Here is a 12726-nt window from a genome sequence, read left to right on the forward strand (position 1 = left end):
TAGGCACTATACAGAAGAGGCATCAGGACGCCACCAGTCTTACCATGCTCCAGCCTCCTGTACCTATGTTATACCATCTCTGGGCTTACCTGGAGCAGGTGACTATGGGAGGTCTGTGAGGCCGGTCTCTAAAAGAGTTCTCAGAAGACAGTTTTGCAGGAGATTGCTGGGTCAGTGATGTGACCATTGCATATATGTATATATCCTACTAGCAAGGTGGAGTCATGGAGACCCCACCCACCAAAGAGTGGTGGGTCCTCCCTCCAAGAGGGAGGGCAAGGTCTGGCCCAGGTGCCACCCTGGATAGAGGTGGGGAGATTATTACCTGTGATTAAATCAAGCCAGCAAGGACAATGTTAATTACATAGTCTAATTTGAATGTTTATTTTTGAGAGAGACAGAGACAGAGTGTCAGCGGGGAGGGGCAGAGAGAAAGGGAGACACAGGATCCGAAGCAGGCTCCAGGCTCTGAGCTGTCAGCACAGAGCCTGACATAGGGCTTGAACTCACAAACCATGAGATCATGACCTGAGCTGAAGTTGGCGCTCAACCAACCAAGCCAGCCAGGCGTCCCTAATTCTTCAACAAGTAACATTAAGAAACATTAAGAAAGAAAAAATATATATATTAAGAAAGAACCTGCTATGCTCCAGGAAGAGCATGTAGGCCAATGTAGATAGAGAGGAGAGATTGTTGAACAGGAAAGTCTGGTAAAGTTACTCTCTTCCACCACCAAAGCCTCTAAGGACTCCCATTTATTTCACAGACTAAAATACCTCAAATGGCCTATGTGACCCTACCAAGGCTGGTTTTTCTCCCTTTGCCCCACAACTCACCTCTCTGACCTCACTTAGACTCTCCTTGCACTCATTCTACTCCACTAACAGGCTCCAGTGTTGGCCCAGGTCCCTTCTGCCAATCCCTTCTCCGTAACATTTGCTCCAGCCGGTCTCTCTGCAATGCTCCACTACTGCTCTTCCCTCATCCAGAGTTCTGCTCTGATTCCATGTTCTCTAAAATGCCTACACAGGGGTGCCTGGGTGGCTCAGTCTGTTAGGCGACCAACTTCAGCTCAGGTCATGATCTTGTGGTTTGTGAGTTCGAGTGCAGCATCAGGCCGTGCTGACAGCTCATAGCCTGAGGGCTGTTTCGGATTCTGTGTCTCCCTCTCTCTCCTCCCCTGCTCCTGCTCTCTTTCCTTCAAAAATAAACATTAAAGAAAAAATTTTAAATACCTACGCCGACCACCCAACTTCAGGTAGCTAACCCTCCCCCACCCACAGTACTCCCATGCTCTGTACCTACCCATCGAGCTTTATTAGCTTCTACCTTGCTTTATCAATTCTTTATATTTATTATTTGATTATCTGTTTCTTCTACTCTAGGAAGTACACTGCTCAAGGATAGGAATCTTAGTTTTTCTCACCTCGTACAATTTCAAATTGAAGATATCCATGATGGTTAATTTTATGTGTCACTTTGCTGGGCCTCAGTGCCAAATATGTGGTCAAACATTATTCTGGATGTTTCTCTGAGGGTGTTTTTGGATGAGACTGCCATTTAAATTGGTGGACTTTTTAATGTGAGAGAGTCTCATTCAGTCTATTGAAGGGTGAATAGAGCAAAAGTCTGACCTACCATGAACCAAGAAAGAATTCTATCATGGGATGACCTTTGTACTTGAACTGCAGCATAGAATCTTCCCTGATCTCCAGGTTGCTGGTTTTAAAATCTGCCATGCCGGTGGTCATAGATTTGCCAGTGTCCATAATCATTTAAGCCAAGTCCTTAAGATAAATCTTTCTCTAAAAATACACATCTGTTTGGTTATTTCTCTGGAGAATCCTGACCAAGTATCTCACCACTCAGCAAAATAAATGGACAAAGCTCAAAACACCAGGAATAGGGGTGCCCAGGTGGCTCAGTCAGTCGAGTATCCAACTCTTGATTTCGGCTCAGGTCATGATCTCACGGTTCGTTGAGTTTGAGTCCCACATCAGGCACTGAGCTGGAGGTGTGGAGCCTGCCTGAGATCCTCTTTCTCCTTTGCTCTATGCCCCCCTTAAAATAAATAAATGAACTTAAAAAAAAAAAACCAACTAGGAATAAAAAAGGTCTTTAAAAATCATAAAACAATGGTAGCCAAAGTACCAAGAATCAGATGGTATGAGACTTCTCAAAAACAATAGTATGTTTTGAAAATTAGGTTGTATGACTTCAAATGTAGCCATGTATATTTGGCTTAACTGTCACCTCAACATAGGTAGAATAAAATCGTTTTGAAATGTGCCAAATCACCCAAATTTTAAAACATAGAGAGGATGACACCCCAAATTTAAAGATAAAACAAGCAGGGAGACATGGGATTAAACCAAGGAATTCTAGAACAGAGGGCAATTCCCAGGATAGTGGGGAAAGAGACAGCTATACACATAGGCTACTTTGTTCAGATTGCAACATGAGATGCAGAATCATGTTCACTGGGACATAGATTACCTATGATCTATATAAATATGTGTAGGGAAAGGGCTTTTAAAGAGCAAAATCTCAGTATCTATAGTAATCAGTCATTTGTGTCAACTGGTAACAAACACAGTAAAGAAGAGAAGGGAGCCTGGGTATCCTAGTCAGTTAGGCATCTGACTTTTGATATTGGCTCAGGTCATCATCTCATGGTCTTGGGATTAGGGCTTCTGGGATCAGGGCTCTAAGCTGCATGCTGGGCATGAAGTCTGCTTGGGATTCTCGCTCTCCTTCTCTCTCTCTGCCCCTCCTCTGCTGGCACTTACTCTCTTACACAAAAATAAATAAGTAAATTTAAAAGAAGAAAGAAGAAAGAAAGAAAGAAGAAAGAAAAAAAGAGAGAGAGGAGAATATGATTATTAAGAATTATGGAAGTAGGGACGCTTGGGTGGCTCAGTTGGTTAAGCATCCATCCAACTTAGGCTCAGGTCATGATCTCAGTTTGTGAGCTCAAGCCCTACCTGGTGCTCTGTGCTGACAGCTCAGAGCCTGGAGCCTGCTCCGGATTCCGTGTCTCCTTCTCTCTGCCCTCCCCCCACTTGTGCTCTGTCTCTATCAAAAATAATAAATGTAAAAAAAAAAAAAAAAAAGAAAGTAACTTATTTAACTGTAAAGGAATGACTATAATTAAAAGACATGTTGGGGCACCTGAGTGGCTCTGTCTGTTAGGCATCTGACTTCTGCTCAGGTCATGATCTCACAGTTTGTGGGTTCAAGCCCCACATCAGGCTCTGTGCTGACAGCTCGGAGCCTGGAGCCTGCTTCAGATTCTGTGTCTCCCTCTCTCTCTGCCCCTCCCCTGCTCGCACTCTGTCTCTCTCTCTCTCAAAAATAAACAAACATTAAAAAGTAAAAAATAAAGACACCTTATTATAGGTAATTTCAACAGAAATATTTTATTAAATTTGTTAAGTAGCATAATCTTCAAATACTTTATCTTAGAAACTAAAAGCATCTATAAACATCTATAAAATTGGTGTTACTCTCATGTTTTATAGTTGCTTAAAATGAAGGAGAAAAATCTCTTCTGGTTTTCAGCGGTAAACCATAAGAATCCAGAATTGCTGAGACTAAATTTACTAGTTATCCCTAGATACTGAAACAGCATTGTTTCTTTCCCAGGTACTTCATCTTTCATCATCTGTTACTGAAGAGATTTTAAGAGGTTCAGAATCTATTCCAACATAGAAATAGGGACAAACAGCTTCTGTAAAAGAATCATTAAAAGTATAGAGAAGAGATCTATCATTCATATTGTAAAAGGAAACCTCACCCAACTCATAGTCCAAAAAAATGCCAATCTTAGTGGGTCTTACTGTGGGCAGAAGCTGGCTTCTCTTAGGACCCAACATAACATAAATGCTTTCAATATATCTCCCAATTGCCCAGAACCCACCCTCAGCTACTGGCTGATTCCTCCAATTCCTAGGAAAACAGTCTTGACACACTCCCAAGGTCCATTTAGGCTTGTTTCCCACTATGACCTCCCAGTAATGCCGGCCAGAACTAAATCTCTTAGAGCCCAGGACAGCAGGGCAGAGGTAAAATCTTCTTGGGTTATAACAAAGGTATTTTCTTCTCTTTCCATAATGCACAGTTTTTCTATCCTCAGAGACAATTAGCCGAGGGTGTGCTGTTTCAAGGTCTAGAATCACATCTACTTGAAATGGCTTGATAATTTTGCCCAAGCCAGAATATTGTGGAGGAAGGCTAAGTCCATATTTCTTTAATCGGAATAAAAAGAGCTCAGGACGTTTTAGGTTTTGATACCTGTGGTAGATACCTTTCACATGTGTCAGTAATTCCAGTTCCGATTGCCCACACTTGCACTCTACCTCCTTCAGCAGATGTTTTAATGTGGAAACATGGTTTGAAAATGTTACACGGTTGGCATTTAGTTTCGTTAAAATGTCCATCTCTTCATCTTTCATCTGCCTAAGAAGAACCTCTTGCTGATTTTGCAGAAACAGTCGAAGTTGCTCAAATTCAGAAATGATTTCTTCTCTCCTATACTCTACCTTCTTTTTCAGTTCCACAATTTTGCTGGCTTGCAGAGAAATCACTTTTTCAACTCGTTCCACATTGTTCTGCAAGGGCTCAATGCTATATTCTAGAATTTTCCGGTGATAAGAGGCAGCTTTCTTAATGGGGCAAATGTAGTGTTTCTGGTGTTGAACAGAGAGGCTGCACTGTGCACATAAAACCTCTAGGTCCTTCCCGCAAAAAAGGGTCAGAAACTGATTGTGTTTCTCACACACAGAATATTCTTCCTGCCTTTTTCTCTTGCTCCTTCTGACCTGCAGTAGTTTAGCAATTTCAGCCAAATTACTGAGCTGGCGGTTGCTCCGTAAGTTTTTGTTACGAAAGCAAAAACGGCAGACAGGACAGGGGAAGGTATCTTCTAGATCCTTCCACATCATGTTGATGCAGGAGCGACAGAAGTTGTGCCCACAGTTTATAGTCACTGGGTCTTTCAAGTAGTCCAGACAGATGGGGCAGTTAGACTCTTCCTGGAGGTGTACCAGGGCTGTTACAAACTCCATTGAGCAGAGAATGAAGGTGGTGGGTAAGAATGTTCCCCTTGGCAAGGCCTGCCGTAAGCTCAAGACCCAGCGAGTAGATCTCCCCCAGACCTCAAAGCTTTAGGTTCCACACTGGCCAGCTTCTGATGGCAGCCACTGAAGTCTTGCGTGGTGTCCTGTCCCGTAGCTTGAGGGCAAGAAAGATTCACTGACTGCAGCTCTCCCACGGATTAACTCACCTAAATTTAAGATTAATGACTTTCTTCTTCAACAAAGTAGCCACGGGTCCAAGCAAGCAACCATTCATTCCTATGAGTGAGGAAAGTTTTCAATTATAAAATCTCCTAGACGTGCTATCACAATATAATAATTAATTTAGGCAAGAATCATCAATAACTGCAGAAACTATTACGCGAAATTTCCTGGGTAATGATATATTCACAAAAATCTCAAAATATCACTGTTAACAATTGTATGAAAAATAAGTGCCTTTATAAGGCAGAATCCTAAAGAATACCTCCTGACCAATGAAGGGATAAACTGATGGCCTGCAATGAGAAAAACATCACTTACAGAGTATTTATGCTCCTCCTGCAAAAAAAGAAAAAGCAATTCCTAAATTTAATCACAAAGATACAATCACTAAAATCCAAACCACAGAACGTTCCACAAGTCCATGGTCTTAAACTGTATACAATGGCACTGAAGTTTCTTCTACATTAAGAAACTAAAGAAACAAGTTAAATTTGTGATCTTAGCTTTCTAGAGTCTAGCTAGACATATACATTGCTCTAAAGTGGACAGAGCATGGCAAAAATATGAATATGGACTATTCATTAGACAACAGTAGCAAAAATCAAACTTCCTGAATTCAACAATTGCCTCATAGCTACATAAGAAGATATCCTACTCTTAGCAAATATGTACTTTAGTACTGAAGGAGTTGTGATCTTTGAATGTTACTCTTAAATATGACTTAAAAAAAAAAGTGGTGGACCTGGGTGGCTCAATCAGTTGAGCATCCAACTCTTCATTTCGGGTCAGGTTATGATCCCAGGGTTGTGGGATTGAGCCCCGTGTCGGGCTCCACTCTGAGTGTGGAGCCTGCTTAAGATTCTCTCTCCTTCTGCCTTTCCCCCCTTGCACTTTCTAAAAAAGAAAAAAAAAAATGTGGGTGTCACGGTTTTGGTATCATGTGGGTGATGGGTGTGTCTATAATAAGGCAGCATGAAAGACACTCACTAGTGATGGAATGGGTTCTATAACTTGATTGTGGTGGCCACTATGTGAGTCTACATGTGATAAGTGGCATAAAACTAGACAGTCATTTGACCAAGATCAAATTCCTGGCTTTGATATATAGTATTTGGAAACATGGGAATGTGGATGATAGATACATGAAACCTCTCTGTACTGTTTCTCAAAATTCCTGTGAATCTATTATTATTCTAAAGTGTTAAAGTTTTAGAAAAATCACCTTCAGGCTCATCCGGATGTTTAAATCAAAGGGAAGTTGTGTAGTTCATTTTGTAAAGCACTGGGACATATAATAAATCACTTATATCCCTTGCTTTTTATACTCATTGATTTTCCTGTATATTATTTGTGCATCATCTGCCACCTTTTAAGATATATATGGACCTAGTACAGAAGCTTACCCTAGCCCAAGCTGTGTTCAGCTCAAGAGGATTATGGTACTACCCTTCTACCTGGTCAGCCTGCTTCAATTCTTGCATTCTGCATCCATTCGCAATTCAAGTAATAAGAACTTTCTTTGAATATACAACTCCTAACATCTCTTTCTAGTGCTTAAAATCTTCCAGCTTCTGAATGCACTTTAAATCCTCAACATGGTGGGGGCACCTGGGTAGTTCAGTTGGTTAAGCATCTGACTTTGGCTCAGGTCATGATTTCACGGTTTGTGAGTTTGAGCCCTGAATCAAGATCTCTACGTTCAGCATAGAGCCTGCTTCAGATCCTCTGTCTCCCTCTCTTTCTGCCCCTTCCTTGCTTGCTCTCTCTCAAAAAAAAATAAACTTAAAAAAAACTCTAAAAAAAAAATCCTCAACATGGTATGCAGAGCGCTGTAGGAGACCAAGAACATGGCTTTTTTTTTTTTTAATGTTTATTTTTGAGAGACAGAGAAAGATAGAGCATGAGTATGGGAGGGGCAGAGAGAGGAGGAGACAATTTGAAGCAGGCTTCAGGCTCTGTCAGCACAGAGCCTGATGTGGGGCTCGAACCCACGAACCGCGAGATCATGACCTGAGCCGAAATCATACGGTTAACCGACTGAGCCATCCAGGCACCCCAAGAACATGCTTGCTATAAAAGTGGCGCCTGGGTGGCTCAGTCGGTTGGGCGGCCGACTTCGGCTCAGGTCATGATCTCGCGGTCCGTGAGTTCGAGCTCCGCATCGGGCTCTGTGCTGACAGCTCAGAGCCTGGAGCCTGTTTCGGATTCTGTGTCTCCCTCTCGCTGACCCTCCCCTGTTCATGCTCTGTCTCTGTCTCAAAAATAAATAAAAAACGTTAAAAAAAAATTTATAAAAGTGGATCCCCCAAACTCAGGGTTCTTTGGCTGTGTCACAAACCCACAGTGTACACAGCATCCAGCTGGTGAGACTTGGGAGAGATGGGAAACTGACACCAACCTGATGCTCATGCTATTGGCTGTGCCAGTAGTAACTGAGTCCTGTCTCTGACCCAGGAGTTGTGTCATCTGGCAGCAACCATGAAACATCAACAGGCTAACTTATTAGTTTCAAGTAGGGTAAAATGCTGAGCCTTGACAATTGAGAGTTAAAATCTTCAATTACAGCTGTGAAACTTAAATTTATGAGAATTGAACAGGCTTATCCAAAGTCATAATATTAAATGCTATCAACTACTAGCATACTAAGCCATTAAGCACACTACACTTTTCAGGGTGACATAAGAAATATATATTTGGCCTTTGTCCCAGGTTCCTGACATAGGGCTCTTAACACCCTTGGACTCACCCCATAGTGATAAGGATGCACTCTGTATGCTAATGAGCTGAGTGATGGCTAAGGACCCCTAGATAGCTGCAGAAGGGGGCAGGCCACCAAAAAGATCCAGGGATGATTACTGGGTCAGAACCATCAGCCCTATCCTGTATCCTCCTGAGGAGAGGCACAGATGAGATCGAGGTAATCACCCAAGGCCAGTGATTTAATCAACCATGTAAATGTAATGAGACCTAGATAAAAACCGGGTTGGAGAACTTTCGGGTTGGTGAATACATCTAAGCGCATGGCGGTGGCAGGCACTGCCTGACCAGAACAGATGCTCAGTAAGTGCTATTGTGCAGAAAAGAGTGATCATAATAGGCCTAAGACTGCTTGCTGTCCTTAGAAGGGCCTGCTTGCAAGGTTGGCCCTTGGCTTCTATCTGAGAACTTGGATTTTGGAAGAGTTCCCATCCTTCTCTGATAACAATGGCTCACAGAGCCTAAAGTATCAGTGTAACTAATGTGGTTTATGCTAGCTACCAGCATTCCTTCTGATAATCTGGAAATTTGATACATCCTAAGCAGAGGCTGACCTCATGACCTGTTCCCAAAGAAAAAATAAGCATCTAAGAGCTTCCCTGATAGACAATTCACACGTTATTATAACTTGTTGCTAAAGGAATTAAATGAGTCCTATGTGACTTAACTGGTTAAGAACTGTTGGCTGTTTGCCATGGTCTCCTCCAGACTTCAACTCATGCACCTTTTCCTTTCGCTGATTTTGCTTTGTATCCATTTACTATAAACAGTCATAGCTGTGAGTACATTTTACTCTGAGACCGGAGTCCTTGTAGCAATGTCTGAATGTAGGGTAGTCTTGGGAACCCAACGACATAAGTATTATTAGAAAATCTTATAAAGTTTCAAAGTGAAGAAAGCTCTTAGAAATCTGACCCAACTGCCTAGATATTTATTATATCATGTAATCTATTAAAGTATATACTATAACATTGTCTTAGTCTAAAAACCACTATATATCTTATTGTTATTGTTAATATATCTTATTATTGTTTCCCCTTTAATGAGTAAAAAAGATGCTAACTGCTCATGGTGGTTCGGCAGAGAAAGTTTGAATAGATTCTAATTGTTTTAAATGTTTATTTATTTATTTTGAGAGAGAAAGAGCAAGCGCATGTGTGAGCGGGGGAGAGGTAGACAGAGAGGGAGAGAGAGAATCCCAAGCAGACTCCATGCTGTCAGAAAAGAACCCGACACAGGGCTTGATCTCATGACCAAGAAATCTTGACTTGAGCTGAAATCAAGAGTGAGATGCTTAACCAGGTGATCCACCCAGGCGCCCCAGATTCTAATTTTGAAGCAGCAAGGTATTATTACATTAAAAAAAAATTTTTTTATTATATTGCGATTGGAGGATAGCGTGATATGTCATTCAAAAATATGCCTCTTTGGCATAAGGATGCCAAATCATAAGGATGATTTTGAGCTGATTATTTGGAGAAATAGCAGACACAGGAGCTCTGAAAACAGACCAGAAGCTACCCTTTTGAAAGGGCAATTTACCATAGAATGGGGGCCTGTGCCAAGAACTATTACTAGACAACTTTTTCACCTGGGCGGGGCAAACTTCATTTACCAGATACTTTCTCTTTTCACTGTCCTATGAATTGCCTTCCTCCCCTTTGAAGCCTTAGACCCATATCTCTTTCCTTAGTTCAGGATGAACTGCCCACTTACACTCACGCTACCTTTTTTGAGTCTCACGTCTTTGTGAATCTCCCTTATGTACAGATGGAGTACATAATTAAATTATTTTCTCCTGTTAATTTGCCTTTTATTACAGATGGGGTTTCAGCTAAGAACCTAGAGGGGTAGAGGGATAATTACTTTTCCTCTCCCACACAATAAAAAGAAACATAAAGTAGTGATAATGTGTCTTCAAATTTTTCTGATATTCCAGTCTAACTTTTCATGAATAACACTGTCACGACGAGAATCCCTAATCTTTGTTTAAAATTCCGTATTTTGGGGCACCTGGCTGGCTCAGTCAGTTAAGTGTCAGACTTCGGCCCAAGTTTGGCCCAGGTAATGACCTCATGGTTCGTGAGTTTGAGCCCCACATTGGGTTCTCTACTGTCAGTACAGAGCCTGCTTCAGATCCTCTGCCCCTACGAGCTCTCTGCCCCTTCCTCGCTTTCTCTCTCTCTCCCTCTCAAAAATAATAAATATTAAAAAATAAATAAAATAAATAAGAGTATTTCAGGGGTGCCTGGGTGGTTCAGTTAGTTAAGTGTTCAACTCTTGATTTTGGCTCAGGTCATAATCCCAGGGTCGTGGGATCCCAGAGCCCTGTGTCAGGCTCTGCACTGAGCATCATTAAGACAGCTTGGGATTCTCTATCTCCCTCTCTCTCTCTGCCCCTACCCCACTTACACTCATGCGTCCTCTCTCTCAAAATAAACAAACATTAAAAATAAATAAGTAAATAAATAAAAAGAGTATTTCAGGGGCACCCGGGTGGCTCACTCGGTTGAGAGGCCGACTCTTGATCTTGGCTCAGGTCATGATCTCACAGTTCATGGGACTGAGCCGCGAGTAAGGCTTTACACTGATACACGAGCCCACTTGGGATTCTCTCTCCGTCTTTCTCTGCCCCTTGCCCACTCATGCTTTCGCTCTCTCAAAAATAAACATGAAAAAAAGGTTTTTTTTTTCCCCTGTGAGCACAAGCGGGGGAGAAGCAGACAGAGGGAGACACAGAATCTGAAGCAGGCTCCAGGCTCTGAACTGTCAGCACAGAGCCTGACTCGGGGCTGGAACCCAGGTACCGTGAGGTCATGACCTGAGCCGAAGTCAAACCCCTAACCCACGGAGCCACCCAGGCGCCCCTGAAAAAAAAAATTTAATGGGGCGCCTGGGTGGCACAGTCGGTTAAGCGTCCGACTTCAGCCAGGTCACGATCTCGCGGTCCGTGAGTTCGAGCCCCGCGTCGGGCTCTGGGCTGATGGCTCAGAGCCTGGAGCCTGTTTCCGATTCTGTGTCTCCCTCTCTCTCTGCCCCTCCCCCGTTCATGCTCTGTCTCTCTCTGTCCCAAAAATAAATAAAAACGTTGAAAAAAAAAAAAAAGAAAAAAAAGAAAAAAATTTAAGAGTATTTCATTTAACGTTTATTTTTGAAGGGGAGAGAGACAGAAGGAGAGTGGAGGAGGGGCAGAGAGAGAGGAAAATACTGAATTGGAAGCAGCCTCCAGGCTCTGAGCTGTCAGTCAGCCCAGAGCCCGGCACAGGGCTCAAACTCATGATCCGTGAGATCATGACCTGAGCTTAAGTCGGTAAGAGTATTTCATTTACAGTAAAAAGGACGTGGGTGGTGTTCCTGCACAGATCTAGATTCCCAGTGGGTCCTCCCCTTTGCACATACTTAGGTACTCTAACTCCCCTTCCAGACTCAAGCCATGAGATGAAATAAACACCTTTGGGGGCCATTTTCCCAGTGCAAGCTACAAACAGCCTGCTATTGTGACTACTGCCTTCTACTCTATCCCTTCAATCAGTTCCATTAACTCTACAGCAAGCCTCTTTCATTACTTGTATGAATAATAAGACTTAGAGGGCACCAACATCTGGGGCATACTCTCATTTTCTGGCTCCACACATCTTTCGGTCATAGCACAGATCATACTTGTGGTTTTACATTCTTTTTTTTGTTAATGACACGGGAGCCTATGGTTCATGGTCTGAATTCTTCTCTATTTTTTCTCAAAGCTGTATTACCTTCTCTAATTCTTGTGGCTGCTGAAAAATATTGGCTAGTATGAACTCAATAAAAAAAAAACATGTTAGGCTAATAAACTAAATTTGTAGTAGATCCTCAGCTCTCAAGATTTGATCCCTGCGACTTGAAATGATGTTTAACATACGAGAGCCTCACCTTACAGTTAAAAAAAAGGAAAATTCCGTACCTACAAGGCCTACAAATGAGGAGCAAAGGATGACACTGACTATGTCAGGGAGGTGCTGGCACTGTGGGTTGGAGGTTCTTACCTTCACACCCCAACAATCCTTCTTTGGCGATCACGTGGCCACTTTGCAACTTGAAAACTGTCGTCCCGATAAAAATCTCATGTAACGCAGTCATACCACCTCCATTACGACTACATGGATTTAAGCTGAGGCAGGCCCAGGATCCTGTATTTCTTTAAAAAAAAAAAAAAATGGGGGGGGGGTGGACAGGGGGTACTTGTAAGGAGATTCCTGTAGTTCTCAAAGAGTCTTGCAAGAATCTGAGAGACCCAGTCGTGCACAAGCACCCCCACATGTGGAGCCCAGAAGAGGCCCAGGAAGCCCTTGCTCAGCTAAGCCTCAGGACGAAAGGCCCTTCCTGCTTACCTGCAGCAAGCGGTTCAGAGGCTCAAGCAAGGCGCTGCGCACTCGCACTCGGTTCAAAGACAGGCTGGCCACAGATTAACGACCCCAACATCCCCCCCGCAGAGCGCGGTTTCCTGCGTCAGAGACTCACATTTGTTCCGTGCTGTGATTGGCCTGTTCCCCCGGAAGTGGTGGCAGCTATGGGCCTGCGCATGTGCATGCTCAATGACCCTGCTGGAGGGGGAGAATGGGAAGAGATCCTGAGGGTAGCTGGGGGTTGTAAGGCTAAGTGATTAAAGGCATTAGTCCCAGTTTAACTCGAG

The 12726-nt window shown here is 42.9% G+C and overlaps 1 protein-coding gene across 3 annotated transcripts; it reads right to left on the bottom strand.

Annotated features, from left to right (window-relative positions):
• Window positions 1–3393: 3393 nt before the first annotated feature.
• TRIM60 (tripartite motif containing 60) lies at window positions 3394–12726 on the bottom strand. 3 transcript variants are annotated; one of them, XM_023252704.2, is made up of 3 exons: window positions 12555–12726; window positions 12080–12231; window positions 3394–5354 (listed from the first exon to the last, which is right to left on the bottom strand). In XM_023252704.2, the coding sequence occupies exon 3, from the start codon at window positions 5064–5066 to the stop codon at window positions 3651–3653; it is 1416 nt and encodes a 471-aa protein (XP_023108472.1). In that variant the 5' UTR covers window positions 5067–5354; window positions 12080–12231; window positions 12555–12726; the 3' UTR covers window positions 3394–3650. The 3 variants fall into 3 exon arrangements, with proteins under 3 accessions (XP_023108472.1, XP_003984936.2, XP_044911644.1); XM_003984887.6 differs by having other exon boundaries at window positions 12425–12560; XM_045055709.1 differs by lacking the exon at window positions 12555–12726 and adding an exon at window positions 12425–12534 and having other exon boundaries at window positions 12080–12223.

This window comes from Felis catus, chromosome B1 (genome assembly GCF_018350175.1).
Source record: "Felis catus isolate Fca126 chromosome B1, F.catus_Fca126_mat1.0, whole genome shotgun sequence".
Taxonomy (NCBI): domain Eukaryota; kingdom Metazoa; phylum Chordata; class Mammalia; order Carnivora; family Felidae; genus Felis; species Felis catus.